Source organism: Falco peregrinus, chromosome 4, assembly GCF_023634155.1.
Source record: "Falco peregrinus isolate bFalPer1 chromosome 4, bFalPer1.pri, whole genome shotgun sequence".
Taxonomy (NCBI): Eukaryota; Metazoa; Chordata; class Aves; order Falconiformes; family Falconidae; genus Falco; species Falco peregrinus.
The window spans coordinates 59,908,860-59,931,348 of NC_073724.1; the positions used below are offsets into that span (position 1 = coordinate 59,908,860).

At 37.8% G+C, this 22,489-nt stretch overlaps 1 protein-coding gene across 3 annotated transcripts in view; it reads right to left on the reverse strand.

Annotated features, from left to right (window-relative positions):
- The window catches only part of MYO16 (myosin XVI), a 412,120-nt gene that overhangs the window by 286,614 nt on the left and 103,017 nt on the right, over window positions 1-22,489 (reverse strand). For all 3 annotated transcript variants that reach the window (XM_055802518.1, XM_055802516.1, XM_055802517.1), the window contains exon 2: window positions 20,791-21,054. In XM_055802518.1, the coding sequence (XP_055658493.1) occupies window positions 20,791-21,016 (226 nt within the window). In that variant the 5' untranslated portion in view covers window positions 21,017-21,054. The remainder of the gene's footprint in view (window positions 1-20,790; window positions 21,055-22,489) is intronic.

The following is a 22,489-nucleotide window of genomic DNA, read 5'->3' on the forward strand; positions in this document are numbered from 1 at the left end:
AGCAGAATTTCACACGTAATTTCATATCTAAATGAGGTGTTTTAAAAAGCATTGAAGGTATAAAAGTAAAGAAAGGTATCACCAGTAAAGAAAGATAATAAAAGTAGCTTTTCACATATGCCTGATGTTACAATTTTAACTAAATTATTCCAGTAAAATGAACAGATTTCCACACTCCATTGACTGTATTGACTAGATTACAATTTATTATGTAGTTTTATAATCCAGTAAAGACAGTATAGCCATGACTGTTAGCAGCCACAGATCTTGCACTAACTTCCCTCGTGGGACTAGGGCTGTAAGGCTTACTTTGTCTGGGCTTGTCTTGGCTAGCTTGGAGCTTTGTTTTAACTTTTTTAGCTGTTGCAGCAACAGGCTAACGACAAGATGACAATTACCTAACTTGTTTTAGTTTTGTTTAGCTTTGTATAACTGTGCTGTGTAATGTGTTAAGAATTTTGATATATATGGCAATAACTAGTACTTACACTGTGCTATGTTGAATAACATCCAGCTACTCTGGCACGTAGAACTATCTATGACCTTATATGCTGCAAACAAAAGGAGTACAGATCTGAAGCAACAGCAAAGCCTGGAAGGTGAATGAAGAGGGTCCAGGGCTATCAATAACTCACCAGTGATCAGCTACTGATGGTAATGCAAACTTAGGAGCTGGACAAAGTGGTATTCACAGCAAACCCAGTGTTCACAGTAACAGAAAAAAAAAAAAAACCCACCAAAAAACAAAAAACAAACAACAAAAAGAAGTGCCTAACATACATAAAACTTAAAAAATATTGGCCACCTGCTGTGCTGGATATAAAGTACCAGTATATGTTTCTATTGATTGTTTCTCTGAGAAGTACAGCTAGCTAGTGAAAACTTTGTTCCGGCTAACATCTATTTTTGTACTCTTCAGTTTATCAGGAATATCTCTAGCTGGAAGGCTTTACTTGCTCATTAGGCACAAAAACATGAGTGACTGCAGAAGCCTAGCTAAAACCATGCTGTTGCTGGAATGGATTATCCAGTTCTCCTCCTGCCTCAGGCTGCATGTTTCTGCTGCTTGCCTCTCACTGGCACAAGGCAAAAGATTAGTTTTTAACTAGATCAACGATCTGGCAATATGGCACTAGGTAAAGAGTATGAATAGGGAGAATGGGGTAGCCACCACTTCCAGCAACAGCTGAAAGCAGTTTGGGCATAAAGTGACCGTGAAATTGAACCACTGGGCAATAGAAGTGATACTGAAGGATGGAGAAATGGCATACTTCCACCAGTTAAGGAAGTGCCATATTTTGCCCTTTATTTCCTCTATAGTCAGACCTTGGGTCTAATGTTGTCATCTTAAAGTCTGTATAGACGCACCACTTAGAAATCTTGCCACCTTCATGCCTCTTTAGTACTCTTCTTACTCCTCAGTTGTCACTCTGTAGTTTCAGCTTGTATCAAAGGTGCTTGTGAGGAATACGCAATACAACTCAGCTGTGTATGAGGACAGATGAATGCCAGTTTCAATAAATTATTCTTAATCAGAACAGCAAATAAAATCAAGCAAGATGTCATAAATTTTTTGTTAATGCAGTCTTAGAAAAATATTTACCTCACACCTTTGCTATGATTATTTTAAAATTAAATTTTAAAATCCAAGTACCACTGTTGGTAATCTATTAATTCCTTGAAATTGTCTTGCTTACCTAAAACCCACATTTATAGTAGCAATACTGTCACCACACCATTACTAGTGCAATAGCTGATGATTTCTTTCAAAGCAAGCTCTACCCATGGGTTGACAGGGGTTATTCAGAGCAGTCATGCCCTTAATGGGCTTTTCAAACAACTGATTTGTAATCCTACTGCTTTCACCATCCCTGAAATATTTCCAGCAATCACTGGCAACATTTATCAAACTTGTTCAAAACTCATCTCATTTTCTAAAGAAATCTTGGAAATAAATTCCCATCTATGCTGCATAAAGATTAAAGACAACAAACCACAAAAGAAATGGCACAACATTTGGACAGCTAAGTCTTATGCCATTCACAGAATGCAGAAATGAAGAGAGGAAAATTACTTTTTCTATACTGGCTGAAAGCACTGATGAAGATAGGGATGAACCTTCCATCCTCCCTGGCAGAGCTCCTGTAGTTTATAATTTTTTTAGGCAGTCAGGAATCAGATTGCCATGACCCTAAAGCAACTGGGCTATTGATACTCTGCTGCATTCAAAAGCATGATGTGAACTGCCAGGCTGATTCCTAAGCTCCATTCAACACAGCATTACCTTTGAGAGAAACAAAGCCAGCCACCAATGAAACAGATGGAGAGAGGTAGTCCTACAGCTGCAGATGACATCTCTCCCAGCTTTAATGTTAGGCCCAGATCAAAATACAATTGGTTCTATCCCATGCCCTCTTTGTGGAAAAATCAGTCAGACCCCAGGCTTGGCAGCACCTGAGGGGCTCGATCACTCCACTTCGTGAATGAACTCCAAGCAGCACAGGTAGGCACATGACAATATGCGTCCCTTCCTTTCTGCCTAGTCTCTGCTACTTGCCCGCCAGGCCTTGCACCCTCCACTATTACACGTCCGTTCCCAGGCATTCAGCAACCCTGACAGCTTCCTGCCAATGCACTGTGGCTCTGGATGTCGAGGGCACAAAGCTCCTGTTATCTGGGGTACCCTGAACTGGAAAACCACTAAAAAAATAATGTTTATGTCTCTGGGCCACACAGACACCAAGTCAAACTCCAATGAGATTCTTGAGGTGGATCACAGTTCCCTCAGTGGGGCAGATATTTCTGTCATTGTAGATGTAGCCAGAATAATTTATGAGTTTAGGGACTACAATTATTTCGTAACTGCTAAACTTAAAACTTCTATTTCAGACAAATTCCTCCCCTTTCATTTTATTATGTACATGAAATTTAATGCATCCTGTGCCTCCAGTGGAAAATATTAAGGCCACAAATCTAATGGTCTAAGAAGTGCTAGTGTGTGCCTCTTACAGTGCCCAAGCACAGTGATACAAATTAACATGTCTCCTTACACCAAAGTGACAATGGGCCGCGGTCAAATGTGACATGCCTGAGTTAAGCTGTGATATGGCAGGCAAAGCATTTTCTGTTTTTTAAGACCCTGAAAAGACCAATATTCATATGGAAAAGCAGTGTAGACTCTGAATTAATTTCAGAGAAACAAGATTTAAAAATAAGTGGGTCACATTACCTAGTACCTACATCTGATTTCTCTTTCTTTGTTTTGTAGAATATTTATTCCTAAAGCCTTCTTTTCTTTATTTTCCTAAAGCCACCTTTTTTTTATTTTTCAGTTCACAGTATTCAACTCCTTCCTGCTTTATAGTTACTCTTTCAAACAGAAGGACCCTAATTTACACCATTTACTTGCAAATACATGCACTGGCTATATCTAGAGTGATATGGAAACACAGTGGTGTAAATCACGGTACTTTAGAGAAGACTAGAAGTAGCCATTCAGTTCTATGGCCTGAAGATATTGCTGCAGAGGACACACCCAGGGTCCCTAGGCAATGGTGGCATCCCTTGTTCTGCCTCCGTTTTGAATTAACTCTTCCAAAGCCAGAGCTTTGGCCAGGTTACAGGGAGAAAACTGTTGCGGTAAGGTCTGTCTGCCTTCTTTATAAAGCTGTGATTTTACCTCACTGTAACTAAGACTTCTATATATTACAGAGCTGTTGCTAAAATGATTCAACACCACCTCACAAAATAGCACATGCTTAGCTAAAAATATTGCTGCTATCATCATTGCTGATAGCACAGCAGAGGTTTTGCATGCATAGCCAATTCTCAGGTCAAAATAGCTGTGTCATCAAAAACCGGTAGCACAGACCTGACTGAATTCTGAATTTCTGTTAGTGAGATAAAATTACAATAAAAACAAAGCTTTTTAAAATTTACTGTAAGTTGAACACTCTAAAACTAACCTTACAGGAAAGTAGTTGATCATATAGCAAACTTAAATATGGCTTTTCTCAAAGCTTTCACTTCCAACAAGTTATTTATTTCAAGGTTAAAAAGACCAAAACAAAAGGAACCTAATATCTGAGCATTTAGGTCACCTATTGCATTCTGTATACATATTTTATCTGTCTCCCATGTGTAGGTTCTCCTGGAGGTCCTGACAAAGTGACTATAAACAGCAAGAACATCATTAGCAGGCTACAGTCAGTTATTACAAAAACTCAGACCCCACTGGGTTCACCTTAGAAGCATGTGTCAATTTGAAAGCTCTTAAAATTACCAGTGTAATTTTCAGGCTAACTCTTCTACTATAGACACACCTGATTGTATGTTCAAATGTTTGTAGAATTGATGTAAAGTTTCAGATCCTTACAATATTTTACTAAATATGTTAAATTTATTTTGGACTTTGCAACTTTCCAATCCTATAGTCATTAAAGAATAAATACTAAAACACACATCAGCAAAATAACTTGTTCTGTGGTCAGTAGTTTAATTTGAAAACCATTGCCATCCCATGCTTTTCCCTAGTGTAACAATAAAAGTTAAAGAATTTGCATACAACAGAAATTTTCTGCTGAACAAACTGTACACTCCCTCTGTTTCACTCATCATTTATGTTGATCCTATGCCAACGTTACTTAATTGGCATAAATCAAATTACTGCTGACTTATATTCCATATGAAGCAAGACTCAGTCCCTCTTTTAACTCTCACACCATGCAGAGCAAGTTTATGCCAGCTGGTTTAGAAGCATAAGCAAGTCATTATGAGATCTGCGAGGATAACACGCTATTATCCTGCTTTGCAGCTGCTAAATGGTACTAATTACCAGCTGTAGACCACTGGCTGTTAGATTCTGTGTGTATAGTGGAATTCCCAGAGTGTGCACAAGGAAGCAAACTTACATCAAGCTGTATTGAACAAACTAGGGACATATGCATTAATCCAAAATAATCGTGAATGTGACATATGAGCGAGCAGAGCTATGAAGGAAATGTCTGGTTCCAGGAATATCTCACCACTTGACAAATGTAGCTCAGGCACACCTTTCTCAAGGTGTAATCTGTGACAGGTTACATTGTCAAAATCTGAGCTACTTCCTTCTTGTTCATGCTTCCATTCACACGCTCCTGCCCTCAACCTTGCATACCAGTGCCATATGTCACTCTACCATGACCTGGTATGGGGAGCTAAACCAGCTGAAGGCTAAACTTATGAAAGATAGTTTCCAGTTGGTTTAGCTCCCTGGCTCACTTCAAGATGAACATACAGATAGGAGGACAGAAGGATAGGACAAAGGCAGAGCAGCATAGAAAGGAGAGCAACCAATGGCAACCTCAATTTTAGCTTAGTTTTAAACTGTTAGAAACATACATTTCAATTGTCAGTTAACATTGTATGTATCCTTAGGCTAATGTCAAAATCATGTCAGTGGCTCTAAGATGACTGTGTATTCCCTTTCTTTTCTTTGCATCAGCCTCATCAGCTGTGCAACAGGTAGGTGAATTGGTTCAGAGAGCTGACAAAGAATTCAACTATTGATTTTAGGGGGTGATTCATTCTCTCTTGGATCAGTTTGCTGAATTGATTTCCTCTGCAGCCACACAATTGCTAAATCTGATACAAAGAGCATGCAGTGAGAATAGAAGTAGGAAAAGGATCATAAAAATATGAATGAAAATTTCTGAATTGGAAAATACAGCATTGGCATAACATCCAGTGAGCATAGAGGTATACCAGTGTAAGCAAACATTTTACTGATATAGCTTGATTCTTTGATATGAAATGCACTGAACTCACAGAAGTACCTCCCTACTGGTGTAAATACACCCCTGGTGAGAGTGAGGAGTTTCAATTAAAACAGTGTGACTGGAGTGATACAGTTCTTTTTTAAGGCAAGTCATGACACATACAGAGCCACTACAGGGTGCAACCAATATAAGATCCCCAAACCTCTAATATACAGAGAACTATAACTACATAAACAAATGATATAGAACTGGCACTTTAAAAAAAAAAAAAACAAAAAACAAAAAACCCAAAAAAACCCCCAAAAAAACCCAACACATAATTTTAAGTGTTCCAAATAAGGAATACTGCATATTTCATTTAGCACATATCACTATCCAAAAGTTTTTCTTCATCATTGAAATACAACCTACATCTCTATTTGATTTTATTTATACCTCTCTCACTGCATCCACTGCTGATTTCATTTACACTTGCTTGGCTGTGTCTACTAAATCCAAGCCAATTCCTTCCCAAATTTAGTATTTATGTGTTACAGATACTCATCAATCTTATGTAGGGTGAACCTACACTGGGTTACCATTGAAGCATTTGAGGATCTTGGGAACCTAGAATGAGAAACAGATCCTCTGCATCCTATTTAATACTGTTCTTTGACACTGGTAAGGCTCTAGAATGGCCAAATGATCATGCCAAAGCTGGAGTACCAGTAAACCACAAAGAAAACTTTGCTTTACTTATGCTTTAGTTAAATTTTTACAGGTATAGATTGTCACAGTATGGACTGCAGTTATAGGCCAGCATGGAGAGGACAAAATTATACTCACACAGCACCTGGTATAATCATGTCTTTTTTATAGCTTATGGAAAGCAAAATTCTGACATACAAGTTTACGGTTTAATTTGGCTTTGAAGTAGAATAATCAGTTGTTCCCCACAGGAATCTCTCTGCTTTGCTTAATCTGTTGCACTACAGTAATAAGAGCTGCCCTAGTTAGCTCAATCCTTTCCCAAATTCAGCATAATGTTAGACTACCCACGTCCTCGGGTCCTTTCTAGCCTGACTGATTTTACAACTCTATGAATTCATCAGTCTTTATATGAACAAGGGAAGGGAGCAACCAACATCACAACACCTGACAGAAGAGTGCCTCTCAGTTCTGAGTCATACCACTGAGTCCATGTCCATATGGAGCCAAATGGTGGGGTTGGGCTGCAGTGATAAACTACAACAACAGAAGCTGAAGCTTCCCAAGTGATATGCAATGCCACACTTTCCCATTTGCTCAGTCTATGCACCTGACATGTATCTGGCACATAAAGCTGATAAATCAGGGAGAAGCCAGGGACAGCCCTGCACTAGGAGTGCCTGCATTACTAATAGGGAAAGAAATGAGGACTAATCCATGGGGATCTGCATGTATATAATCAAAATTACATATATAGGGAAACAGTGGGATAATAAACGAATGGCCATGTAAGCATCAGTAGAGCTATATACATTTGGACTTTACATCTGTCCTTTTCTATCCAACTTGTATCATTCTACATATTTGTACCACAGGATTTTTAGGGAGAGGCTTAAAAACATTCATCCTGTATATGAACCTGGTGAAGCCAGTGAAGTTCAGATGTTGATTATTAAAAAGTTTGATAACTGGTGTCCTCTTATAGGATGCCCCCTTAGCAGACTAAGAAACAAAGCTACAGTTCAAATTTCACAGAGGTGCTTCCAGCCTTAAGAACATTTCAAGTCATATTTTCTGTACTATCAATCGGTAAATGTGGAAGTCTAGGAAAAACTACCACTACATGCCAACAATAGTTGTGATTGCTAAAATCTGGAGCACAGACCCTAGCTCAATGATTTAATACTGCAGCTGTCATGTTTGCCTTTGGAATCTGAATGTAATCAAAACACTTAACAGGGCATGGTGTGAGAGATTACCTCCTGCAACCATCTCATTGCCCTGTGAAATGACAGCATGTACTGCTTCAAGGTCACATATAGACTACATTGTAATAGAGAGTCATCAGAAAGAAACATGGTAAGAAAGCAGTACGCAGCCCCAGGCTGACTGTCTGACTTCTACCTTGAACCTTTTACATATGCTTAAAATCCTTGTTTGAAGCTGGACATTTACAAATATTGCCAAATTCACCTTAACTGCTCACCTTCCCACCTCCATTCTTGGATGCAATTCACACAGAAACATAAGCCAAAATATCCATTCCCTTAGATTCATTGATTGTATTCTTACAAGCTTCAGTTCCTCCACTGTAATAACCTGTTACCGTGATGGCTGCAAATAACAATAATCAAGAAAAAGCAGCTGTCTATTCATTTTGCCATATAACCTTTTTACTCATTTATCTCTCATAGCTATAGAGCTTGTTCTCTGTCAGTCTGAGGTGCAAAAGGTTTTAACAGCTAAAAAGCCTTGCAGATTGAGTTAAGACAATACTTCAGTGTACTGAGAAAAAATATTCCTCCAATTCATGTATCTGAGACTAGAAAGATGACTGAAATAATAAGCAGTATATATACTTTGTGTTTAGAATATTTATTGAGGAAGAAAAAACACTAGGCACTATACAAATAAATCTGGCTCCGCCTCTGATATGTTTGTGTTTTTACTGGGAATGGTAGTACAATTCAGGCAGAAGGAAAGAGCAGAGTAACAGAAGAAGCCTAAAGACACAGGATGTAGCAATTAAAAAAAAAAATGCTGCATTTAATAGCTCTGGCTATACTAATTTAGTTCTACCTTCAAAGCTTCTAGGGGAAGTTACTCCACTTAGTTATTCCACTTCATGAAACCTCCAATCAAACTCCACTTTCCAAAAGCTCTGAACAAATGTTCTTCTCAATCTGGCAATTAATATGACAGTGATAAATTGAAGCCCGTATGTTGCAGGATCCCAAAATAAGGTCTTTTCCCAGACTTAAGTATTCCATTTTGTCAACATTCCTCCAGCGTAACAATGTAAATGTATACCCTTCTGGAAAAAGGCTTCTAAAATTGAACTGAAAAATCAAAAACATTTTAAAGGAATTCTTAAAAGCACAGTTGATTTTTTGTAAAGAATTGTATTATTGCTTTAAAGGTTTGCTTTTTTTTTTTTACAAAAAAAAGGAAATAGAAAAGGTTATTCTCTATTGATTTTTGTAGTTTCCCAGCTTAATTTCTATCATAATCTGTGATTGAAATGAAAACATAAATATTTTAAAGTGATATTGAAGGATGAATATAGAAAAGTCATCCCTTTGTACTAAAACTTTATTGGAAATCAATCTGAAGCACAATAAAAGAAATTGAAGAAGAAATCAACTGCAAATTGCATAGAAAGAATTCTATTCTTATTATCTTTTTATTTTGCAAGTATAGACTAGGGTCTTCTGCCATGACTGCAATCTTTCTTTTTTAATCAATGTGACTTATGACAACATCCAGGGATTGTCAGCAGTACCTGTCACCCAGCAGATACCATCTTTCATTGAGAGAATAGGCTTCTGAATGCTGCCAATTTATAGCCTTGCATCCCACTGTGGCTCCCCCTTGAAATGAACAGGAAGAATGCCAGGTGCCAATTTGTTGGTTGTTAATGGCTTAACGACCCTTTATTGGCATGACAGTGAATTTGTGAGTGATTAGTTCTCTGTGTTTCTTGCCGCTTTTGGGTGCCAGAGCATGCAGAAGTGGAAAATTTTTTATTATTACAGGGAAAAAAAAGATCTTACAGAGAAAAACACCAACATGGAACTATAAATGAGCTTGATAGGCTTAAAATGAAAAAAGGACAGATATATTTAGTAGGGCATGTAGTGATAGGTCCGGGGGTAATTAGTTATTTTAAACTGAAAGAGGGTAGATTTAGATTGGATCTTAGGAAGAAATTCTTCACTGTGAGGGTGCTGAGACACTGGCACAGGTTGCCCAGGAAGCTGTGGGTGCCCCATCCCTGGCGGTGCTCAAGGCCAGGCTGGATGGGGCTTTGAGCAACCTGGTCTAGTGGAGGGTCCCTGCCCATGGCATGGGGGTTGGAACTAGATGATCTCAAAGGTTGGAACTAGATGATCTTTAAGGTCCCTTCCAACCCAAACCATTTTATGATTCTATGATATGTCTATAAAGGTTTTCTGTTAAACCAGATTATGATCTTAAAAAGCTGGATTCATGTGTAGGGGTAATGGTCTTCTGAATATTTTTTCTTGACATTTTAGTTTGTGAAAGCCTTTTGAATTAGCTCCTGATCATGCAAAGTCATGAATAATTTACATACTGGCTTGTCCCACTGAAAAAATTCTTTATGTCATAGTCCACCAAAATAAATAATTGATAATTTTGCAAATGTGTTCAAAGGTAAATAAATAAAATTCTTGGAAAAATTGTGTATTTTTACAAAGGTTTCCTCATAAATACTATGTTTTACACTTGTAATTGAGGTAACATTTAAAACTATGTTTTCTAGTTAACAAAGTGTGGTTTTGTTTGGATTTATAGGGTTAAGGTTCAAGAATGGGTTTATCTACATACAAGGCAAGCAATTCAGTGCCTATATTTTAGAAATCTCTTATTCAAAGAAAAATCCAAAAGTTAAGGTTCTAGAAACTCTGTAAATTAGTAAGAAAAAGGCATACTTTTCAGAGACACAATCATTGAATCCTTTAGGATGACCTTAGAGACACTCAAAAACATCAAACGGGAATCGCTAATATGCCAGTCTTGATTTAGTCAGAGCTTAAATATGTGAAATGGGGCTGCACATAGTTCAGTATATATCCCTGTTTTCAAAACACAGTTAGTAGCAGAGATCATGACAACATCAAGGTTTTTGTACAACAGCTTACAAGCGGTCAACTTCCTACAGTTTATTATACTATAAGCAAGACCACCTTGATTCAATTTGCCTCTCAGGCCCATTCCCCACGAGAAAGCCATGCCAGGCTGGACACTGCTTGAGAGACTTAAGGTGTTGCTCTTGAAGCAACCCACAGGCAAAACCTGTAGGCTAGCAAAAATGGGTGAGTGACAGCTCCAGCCTCAGTTCTGTGGAGAAAAGGAGGAAGCTATAACTCCATTTGATGATAATGCAGACTAATTACATTTGGTGTGAATTCCCCCTACTAGAGGGGGACCCAAAAAGGAGAGATGCTTTGTCTTTTGTTCCCTACTTGGTATGGGCAGAGGATAGCTGTTCAAATCAAAGTAGTTCTGGGCATATGCAGAAACAAAAACTGCAGCTGAAAGAACCCAGGGAGATTTCAGGGCTAAAAGAAAAGTAGCCAGGGAGCAGAAGCACTCCTGTGGTTAGGTGGTCCACAGGGAGAAAAAGGGCTAGATAAAATTCACACCATCAAACCTATCCTTCAGTTTTTTGGTACGTTATACCTTCTGTGTTTTAGTTTTTCCAATTAAATAAGTGTTGTATATTAGGAATCATGCATATTTTTATCAACAAAAAATAGTTTAACATTCAGTTTTTATCTCAGCTTTACCAAATTACTAAAAATGTAAACACATGGACAAAAAACCAAAAAGCACATATGGAATCCTGTAGGAATTCAAATGTATTCAAATTTCATCTCCCTGTGATTTTATGATTGCTTTTCAAATGGGCTGCTTTAATTACTTAACATCTGTTACCCAATAACTAAAGGCATTATGTTTCCCTGTGTCATAACAAAAAGATGCCTTGTGTTGCTGAATTCAGGGTACATGATGCTAAACAAGATTAACAACCATGCTGAACCTATAGGACTGAAGCCTTGCTCTGGTTTGAAATGTGCCTCTACCTTCTGGGCCTTTGAAACAGCTTCTTGATCAATAGGTGGATTAAGATGGTTGCTTGATGCTTCATTTTTCTATACACAGAACTGATTAAATCACTAGCATGTCTGAAAATCAGCTAGCTTAGTGTCTTCCAAAGTTACAGACAAAACGAGTTCCCAATACAGAATGCATGCATTTGTTTGTCTTGTGGATGTATTCATTTCCAGTATACATTTTTCTTTCTTTCCAAGAGCCCTGATTGGGCAGAATTTTGTGTACTTCATTAATTTCATATGCTCTGAATAGTCTCTTGACTTCACTATTCAGTGTCTAGTGTTCATGTCTCTTAAGGATTGTACAATAAATATTAAATTGTATAAATTACCATACATATGTATTGTGATTTCTTCTACAATAGTTCCTACTAAATCAACATTTGGCAATAGTCACTTCTAGATTATCATCTAATGTACATATTTCTCCTCTGATTCAAAGGAAACTAGCTGCAAAATCCAAAATAGCTCTGTATGGGCAAACCACCCTGTTATTTTATATATAGTGAATTCCATATGCTTTCCCAGTAGGGGAAAAAAAAAAAAAAAAAAAAAAAGAAAAAGAAAGAAGTCTAGATGAAATTTAGAGTGAGAGCAAATAGTAATCTAAAATTAAAATATATTAAATGATAGCACAATCCTGAAACAAAGCACCATAAAACCTGAGAAATCTATTTGTGCTTTATATTTCCAAAAGGATTGATCATGCTAAAGGAAATTGAGTATGTAATCCCTCAAATACATTTTAGCTGCCCGGTAGTTCTGTTTCAAATGTTCTTGAATATGCTATATTTTAAATTTCTCAAACTAAGATTAGATTAAATTGATTTTTTTCCCTCTTCATGATATCACCATACAGCAAATTATTAATCAGTGTCATTCATCTAATTTAGGATGATATTATATAGGTTTTGAGCCAAGATTTCAATTTTTTATTTTGGAGGCTTCCTTTTCTCATGAAGGCATGTGCATACTAAACACACTACAACTGTTTGCCATTTTATCCTGCTCAGGGTTGGAATGATTGGTGAAAGTGAGGTTTCCCAAAAGGGAGTGTAAAGTCAAAAGCACACAGAAAACTGGGAAAAACAGCCTAATACTAATTCACCAATCATGTTTGTATTTCTGGCCTTTATGCTTTTGGTGTAATAAACAGGGGCTTATATACTTAGTAAAATATCGCATGCATTTAATATTTCTCATAATATCACTTCTATAATTTTACCCCTGCCTCTTCAGAAGGTTGTAGCTGAGACAAACAGTATACAAAAGAAATGCTAATTAAAGTACCTTGGGGAGGAGAAGGGAATGAAAAAACCTGATATTAAATATTAATCATAAGAAACAAGGCAGGAAGATTTTTAAAGGTGGAAGTAAACAAAAATGGGTTGTTGTAATTTGTGATGGCATAGATTGATCTGCACTTTCACGCAGAGGTCCTATTTTCAAGAGTCACATTTTTAACTCAACATGATGAGGGGGGTGTGCCTAGTTTAGGGAAACTCTGGCTTAGTGATAAAAACCCAATTTGTCAGATTTAATGCTACACCTATTACACCTCTTTCCTAAATGTTAAGCATAATAATGTGCTTTATTGCTTTGTCTTTCTGTTAATCTGTTCTATTATGGCAATACTCTGTCCTCAGTAAACATATTCTTTTATCTTTGGGTCTGGTCTAGAGCAAAGATGCCTCTGAACTACTGACACACAGAAAATCAATCCTCATCCAAAGCTCTGGTGAGTTTTAAAGACCAGGCATCGCCATGCCTCACTTTCTAACCACTCATCCCAGCACATGCAACAGGTAAAAACAGAAAAGCTGCCTGCAATCAGTTTGAGAAGAGGTGTCTTCAAATGTCTAAAAATGTAGGCTGAAAGTCAGAATCCCAAGGGCAGACAGGTTAACTGAATATATTCCCACTCTTCTTAATTATAAAAATGTTTGCGATAAATAGTCAATGTTACACACTCTCAGTGGTCTTCACTCCTCAGCCTCTTTCTCCAGCTTCCTGCTACCTGACAACAGGCTTCACCTAATGGAGTCTTACATTCACAAACCTGTCATTACTGCCCGTGTCCTGGCTCTTCCAGCTTTTTAAAAAGACTGCTGGCTGGCAACCCTTAAACTTGATCTCTGAGGATCAGTAAGTTTGCCGACATATGTTTGCCAGACACAGGGAGTGCAACCCACTGTTTTCCAGAACAACTTCTCTGTAACCAACCAAGCTGTTTGTACCGCAGATAGAACAGTAAAGCATAAGCAAGCCTACTGTAATAAGATGCAAAAATAAGAAATCAGTTAGTAGATTTGGAAACGATACAAGAAGTAATAAAAAATGTACTTTAGTTCAGCTCAGTTTCAGCCTCGGTTTTCTGTTTCAAATTATTTGTATACTTTTTTCTGTGTCTAGGAATGGTCACTATAACATCTTTGACACATTCTCCTAACTGCTGAAGGCTAATGGTCAGCTCATATGCCACCACAAATTAAAGATTCATTCTTCTTTTGAACAGATTTTGCTTTCCCTTCCCCTGAGCCCTTTTTATAACCTAAAGTAGTTAAGATACAAATTACACTCCAGCACCATCCGCACCTGTACCCATTTTATGCTTCCTTACACACACTTTTAATGAATGCAACTGAAATTTATCATAATATTGCACATTATACAGTGCTTATGAAAAATAACAAATAATACTAAAACCTTCCATTATATTGATGTTCCAGTCCTCTCAAATATCACAATACCACCAAATCTCACAATAGCATTACCTCTTTCAAATTACTAGAGATACTGGCATTAAGGAGAGGAAGTGAAATGGGATTCCTGTTTTCTTCCCTGCACTAAGCAACTACTCTGCAGCCAACCTGCTGGGGTGAGGACCCAGTCCTGGAAGGTCTCCCCCAGCAGTGGACACTACAGAAAAAGTAGGGTATTAGTGTCTTCTGCTTTTTAGACCACCTTTTCCAGGCATCCTGTGGTGAGAGAAGGGAGAGTAAGGCTGTCCCCAGCCACTGCAGCCTACTGCTAAAGGCAAAGAGCCACGCTGGTAGCTCTGCAGGTTCAGGAAGAAGCTCAGGTGGAGTTGAGGTCTGAGTAAAACACAGTATCAGGCTCAACCTCCATGGAAAGGAGCAAGAATCATTATTACAGATGCAGCACTAGTGCTAACACTGGCTTTCTTTGGTGTTGTGGCCACTCAGAACCAAGGCTGCTACAGAATCAGCATATTGGCCATTAAAAGGATTAAATGGGATTTAATTAGGTTTAGGGAATCTGCATTTCCCTTTTGAAATGCTGATTTTCACAGGAGTACCTCCTTTGTCTCAAGACTGAGTTGATGGCTCTCTGGACTTCCTACCCTGACCTTCCATGCCCTGCCAGCATGCAGACCTTATGGCATATATCATGACTACATTACAACTTAAGAGTTTTCATAACAAAAGATACGACATACACAGAATTTGTGACAGCCCTATGATTTGGGTAATGTTGCAGAATGTCTGAAAGGCTGGGTTACAGAATATACCGAAAGATGACCGAAACTAAACCAGTGCTTTAGTTTCCCCTCTTTGTGAGATTTTGGGTACAGGGCTGTCACATTCACTTTTAGCTACTGTTTTCATTATGGCAAGTTTACCAGTTCATGCTCAAAAAAGTCACCTTTTTCAAAGCAGCCACTGTTTACCATTTTGGTCAGTGGCAATAACTCCACCATTGCTTCAGGAAGGATGTATATCCCTTATTCTCAAGAAGCCAAAATACTAAGACATGTTCAGAATGACTACCTTGTATGTGAAGTAGAAACTTAGGCTTTGACTCACTCAGAGTATTTCCTGACTGTTCAGTCCATTTCCTAATCACCTGTACGTGAGTCTAAGCTGATGTGTGGGCTCAACAAATACTGGAGTATGTGTATCAGAGAAGAAAATTTGAGTGTACACTAATGCTCAGTGCAGGCACAAGCATGACTGTTTCACAGTGAGAAGGAATGGGATGCAGAAGCCTGCTCTAGCTACTACATCTTCCAGTTTGCAGTAAAATTATATGACTGATATCAGCAGGACAAAAGTCCTGCTTTCCATTATTAATAGAGTTTTAACATCTCACAGAACAAAGCTATATAGGATTTAAAGGTGAATGAACTACAGGTATCCCCTTGCCAGCAGTAGACATGGAAAGAACCAGTGTTAGAAAACAGTGCACTCACTCATTCACCAGCTTCTGCTTCTACACGTCTTCACTGAGAATGATAGATGCAGAATCTCTCAAAATGCTCACTGTTAGTAGTGTGGGTGAATGTGGCCCACCAACAGCACTAAAAAGCGTATTACTTTAAAAAAGAGAAATTGCAGGAAGCTGCAAGGTGAAAGAAAAGAAGGATTTCCTTTCAATCTCCCAGGGTCAGATAAAAGCCTAAATATCAGTTAGCAATAACTTTATTTTTTTTATATATATATAAATGTAAAATAATACATATTTTATTTATTATTTAAATAAAAACAATAATTTAAAAATATAATTAATAATTTTAAATACCTCCAAACAGAACAAAGATACACCATTTTGATATTTATTAACTTTTAGAAAAATATAATAAGCCTATATTTAATTTCTAAACTTGAGATGAAGCAGGTCACTGGTAAGAATTTCTAAAAACCCAATTAAAAGTAATTTTAATGCAAACTAATGATCATATCTATTAGCATGGAGTATCAGAGATTCATTTTGTGTCCAGTAGCAGCTGCTACAGTAATTTTGGAAAAGATATATTGCATTCTTCATGAATAACAAAACCAATGAATTCTTAAGAGTGAAATTCTGATTAGACTCAGGTGTTAAGTGTCTCTGTACTGGTCACATTATAATTAATCATTATATATATTCATAGTATCCAATTTATCTCACCTACCAAACCAGACTACTTCTCACCATTTCATAATGCGCTGTCCAGTCTATATAATTTATGATATAAATGATATAGAAAATAAGAAATGAGTCCCTGGACTTCAATTGGGAAGCTACTTCTATTCTACTGTTGTGTCCTCTTTCTACTTTCTGTACTACACTTTCTGCATTCCTTTCATAGAACTGTAAAACAACCCTCTCTAGCTGTCTCGTACATCTATAGAATGGGTGTTCTTTCTTGCTGAATTACTACTAGTTGCATTCAAACCCGTCCAAATGTGGGCATTGCTTTATCACTCTCATAGGTCTTCATCTCCTTTGTAGTCATTCTCTTCAATTCCTCCTGGTTGTTGTCCTTCCATGGTCTCCATGCAATGTAGCTACATTTTCTACTTAATCAGTACGTGTAAGTGACATAGATTTTTCACACCCAGACCCTAAACCAAGTTAAACTACTCTGGGATTCATCAAGAAATAGGATTTTGATTAACAGTCTCAGAGGAGTGCAAAACAGTCAAGCTGACTTCAGAATTGCTTCTATTTAAAGAATGGTGGGAGCACATAGATGTGGGTAAAGCATTTAAGAGCCCAAGATTTGCAAACAATTCCTAAATACATCTAAAATTTGAAGAAAATAGGCCTAGCTGCCATTCTGTGTGGATGATTCTACTTTTTTGTAATTCTGTTGTTGTATACTCTCTTGCAAAGGTAAACTGGAAGAAAACTGTATGAATCACAGAATTTTAGCCTCTGGATTTTCAGTTTCATTTTACAAAAACTCGATACCCTGAAACTTGTGAAGCTTGAGGATTCATAAGCACTTTGAACCCAAGGATCACAAAACCAGTACCAAACCATTTACAGCAGGGGTCCTCAAACTACGGCCCGCGGGCTGGATACGGCCCCCCAGGGTCCTCAATCCGGCCCCTGGTATTTACAGACACACACACCCCACCCCGCCAGGGGTTGGTGGGGAAACCAAGCAGCCGCAGATGACTGCCTGCCACTTCATCCGCGCGCCGGTCCCCTGGTTAAAAAGTTTGAGGACCCCTGGTTTACAGTCTCATCACAAAATTGATTCCATCTATGTGTACCCAGTTATTTAAAGTATCCAAATTGCACAGTCCTCTTCTTGGCCACCACAGTCTGCCCATACATCCTGAAAGGCAGAATCAGGCTTATTTACAGCCAGGTAAGTTATACCTTGAGTGGAATTAATCTCTTCAAAGTCACTGCAGTTCAAGCTCACAAAATTAATTTCCTATAAGGAAAGGTGTTGCCTGATAGAATTTAGTTGACTAAAGCTGAGTATTGGTTATGTTGTACCACACATTTACACTTGTTATTAAATATCTCATTATAAACAAAATGTCTAGTCTGAAAATTGTCTCTGAAAAAGATCTTCAAACTGCATTAAAATACCCTGCTGCCAATGATTAATATTGAGTAAACAAAACAAAATTTTTGAAGATTTGCTGAGCTCTTATCTTGGTTACTTTCAGCATTTATTCCCAAAATATATAATATTCGGATCAGTCTGAATCCCATTTTTTCACAGGATAACAGCTTATATTCATACAGCAGAAGGAGTTTTATTTTAAGTCATTAAATTATTACTAATTCATGTTAAGGTATTTCTCTGCTACTTACTTGCATTGAGCTACTTTTTAAAAAAAATGCTTGTTCAATGCCCACCTTTTCCAATGAGAAGTAATTTTTAAATACTTATTACTGAATTTGTTTCCCTATATTTGAATTGAACGTAACTGTGGATGTTGTTCGTTACTGAGCACAATGTGCAATAAAAGCCAGATCCTGGAGACCAGACATGAATTTATAGGAAGAAGAGAAAGCTGACAGGTTGTTAAAACCTGTCTCCCGTGTTTGTTTACTTAACTCAGTATTACAACCTTTTTCTCAGTCCCTCAGGCCATTTCACCAAAAGCAGGGAGCTGAAGACATGGCGTGACATTTGAAGAGCCAGGAAATGTGTGCTTGTTCCCTTCTGCAGTCTTATATTACAGTCATTTCTGCCTTAGGACCAGTGAAGGGGAGAGTTGAGATCTTTTCACACCAGAGCTGTATTTACTCCAGCTGTGCAGATAAAGTTGATGTGAAACTGCAGTGAGGTGGAGGATACTCCATACTATTAACAGGACCCAACACAACCAGCTTACTGGCTATGTATAACCATTAGTAAACAGTGATGGGCAATATGAATGATGAATGTTGAATGACTGACTGAAATATGAATAACCAGACAAGAGAAGCAGGTGGTGCCAAAAGCACAGCTTCCCCAGCTATCCCTGTTTCAGTGGAATTACTTCAGCCTATGTCTCGACTGGCCTTTTGGATGGGAAACCCATTACTCTTTGGAGGCACTAGGTGTGCTTCCAGACCACACCTTCCAGTTCAGTTTTATCTGAATGGAATCTAGTTTGCATGTTCCATAAAACAAGATCAAACACAGTAAATGGATATGATATTTGCCACAAAAGCATATGCCTAATTTGAAATGAAATCCTAATGTAGATATACTCCCTAAAGAGTCACGGTTGGATGTTCCACTCAGCAACAACAGTAGGAGAGCAGCTTTTATGTATATGAGTTAATATAATTTTTTTAAATTGGCTCACATGATAACAGTTCTCAGTATAGCCTTATTCACCTCAAAGCAAACATTTGGCTAAAATCACAAGACAGGTACTTGCAGGTCCGCAAGCTTCTTAAAGACAAAAATCACATTTTTTCATAGTCCTGGGAAAGGTCCACAGGCATCAAATTCAGCATAGTGTTGTTAGTTATACTGGGGTTATCTGAAGACTATTTGAGCTCCTTCCTTCTGGGGATCTATTTCATCTGTTTCAAGCGTAGGATACCATTCCTCTTCTTCCCTCACCTTACTTTCCTCTGCCTAAGAACCTTCCCTTTATGCTCATGCTATTCAGTCTCAGCATTTGCTGAACTTTCCATTCTGATTCAGGTGCAGCTCAAGGCCAAGTATGGGCAACATAACAGACGGTTGATGCCCCATCAACACTCCCATAAGCAAGCTACATTACTTCAGCATAAATGTCAAAAATAGCTTCAAGTATCTGGCTTTTACAAAATGCTGACAGTCATATCTAGCATTCTGCTTTGTTTTTTAGAGAAGCTGGGAGCTATGGAAACATGGAGGAAGAAGATCTTCACTTATAATCCCTGCACTTTTACACACTAGGAGACCGGAATGAAAGGTTGTAAATTTTATTTGTAACTTAGTTGTAAATTATACCCAGGGCACTCACTTGAAAAGTTCTTTGATTACTTTCCTGTATAGATTTAAATGTGTAAGACTATACTTCAGTGATAGGCAATGATAGTTACAAATGCCCATTAAAATGAAGATTCAGGAGTGAGTAAAAAACCTATACCTAATCAAACTGATATAAATTAGGAGACACTTGCCAATTTGTTTGTGTGATGTGACCCTGTTTCAAAGCCTTCCACATTCAGGTAGTTTTGTGCTAATGTGATTACAAAAGCTGCCATAAAATCTGTTTGAAAGGGGTTGTTAAAAGCATTGCATCGGTTCTTTTCTTCTGTGCCTCCCACACAATAATGTGGGGTTTCCTGGGGACTTTGATTCATGGGGACTTCTAAAACTTGAGACATCCTTACTGCAAGCTTTGGTTCCCTTTTGAGGTGTAAATCACAAAATTTCTCAGATTACTACTGGTGGGACCAGGGTTTCAAACAACACCAGGAAACTAAAAACAGAACACCTAAAATGTGTTTAAGTACTGCAAAAGGACACAGACATAATTTCACAACCAGAAAGATGACCCACTGTCTGCTGTGAGTATGGTCCAACACCATCTCATTGCTCTAGCCAGGCCAGTGTCATTAATAGCACAATTCGTTACTCCAGACTATGGCTAAAATCAAGAAATTAATTTTCAAAGTAACTTGTGTTAAATTCTATGGCTCATATAGGTAAGTAAAAGGCCACACATAATAATGATTATAGTCTTTACTGGTTTTGAAGGACATTATTTTACACATATCTTAACCTCAGAATAAATTAATTTGGTTTCTGAAGGTTTATTATCTATACCTTATTAATTTCAGTAACCAGGTATATAATATGCTGTATGCAATACGTGTCTGTGTATTCTATTACAACAGTCATTTTATGATTACTGTCATGCAAAATTGTATTTTTCCTAATGACAGGTAAGTAGAACAGGGAAGCTTTTCCTCTGAAACTTTTAGCTATACAAAAAGAAAAAAGTAGCTTTTTCTACATTAATAAGTACCTTCTTTATCATCATGACGTATGATTGCATCTTGTATCATATCAGCAAGATCAAAATGAACTCGATGATTCTTTCCATGTTTCAGTTTTTTCACGTAGCCCTCCCGTTTCTGGAAAGCTTTTTCTCGTTCATAATATGCCTTTATTTGGTCACAGCGCATCCGCTTCACCAGCCGCTGCCGCTGGCCGAGAGGGAGGGACTCCAGCAAGCACTGCTCAATTTCCATCTCATGGGACCGAAAAACATTACATAGCTGGAAACAGCCTGTAAGAAATTAAAGACAAACACATTTAGAGCATGCAACACTGTGTTTTCAAATATACCATGAAACCACCACCAATATTCTTGTTGTTCTTTCTAACCGTGCGTAAATCTGTCACTTGAGCTCCTCCTACTTGACCAACACTGACTACAGAGAGTACATATGATTATCATTTACTTTTTGGAAACAAAAGATAACTCATTCCATGAAATCACTGATGCTTTTTTTAAAAGTTAACTCATTTCATGTAAACAAATGTGAATAGAAAGACGCCTAAAGGTTCAAATGGGAGGTGGGCAAAATATCTAAATAATTCAATATAATTCAAGTGGCTTGCATTTGCTTACAAACAGGAGACTGTTATGCAGAGAAATGCCAGTCTGATGTCCATGCTTCTTTTTTATTCATTTTTGCCTTGCTTTAGGTTAGCAAATTCCTGTTATTCAGTGAGAACAAAAGTCATCATATCATAATTATAATAAGTTAATTAGCATGCAGTCAGTACTCAGGCAACTATCTATTAAAAACATCAGTCATTTCAGATTCCTAACTATGTGTATGACTGAGGGGGGGGGGGGGGGGGGCGTTGGCATCCACATGTAATCTTTTAATGACACCCTCAGATATGAAATCTTCACGTGGAAACTGATCACAAATGTGTCTTTGATTCAGTTAATCCTAAAGTTCATAGCATTACCTTTAAGTCAGATTCTTCTTTTGTTGTTACTGTAAAATCTGGTACTTTTACTGATATTGCAGTAACAGTGATGTTCTTTTTCAGTATGTTCTCTTTTCCACTGAGAGTGAAGACCACAAGAGGCTACTTGCTGCTAGTTGCTTTTCAGGGCACAGCTCTGTTGCAAAAGGAGACTAGTGGATCGTCAGATTATTTTATTGCCTGAGCCCTTGGATGTGAATTAATGTTCATCAACTATGTACCCACTAACCTACCCTAAGACCCTTTGATGTGGTGGCTGGACACCACCCAATCACTCTGATTCTCATTTTCTGCTTTACATACAGATTTTCTTCATATGGGAGCTAGTTGCCCAAATTTGTTTTCTAAGGACTGTCAGCAGCCCAGATGAGAGAAATTTTCTCTCCTTAGTTTTATGGAAGAGCTTTTAAAGGAGATGTAGACTCAAGTCACCTTGGGCAGTTAAGACTACCAAAATTAAGCATTACTGTGCAACTCTAATTAGGCCTGCTTTTGTCTACCCATTTTGCTAAATCTGTAATTACATCATCAAAGGACCCCTACCGCATGCAGGGCAATAGTTGAGTAGTGCTGACTAAATGACAACTTTGTTTTCTCCTTGTTGCTTGATATATGTCTAATTTACTGAATACCATCCAAACTGTGCCCTGAAGGCATAATTAATAATTTGCTGACAGGCTTTTGTGAAGCTCACATCATCAGAGCATATAAACGCTTTA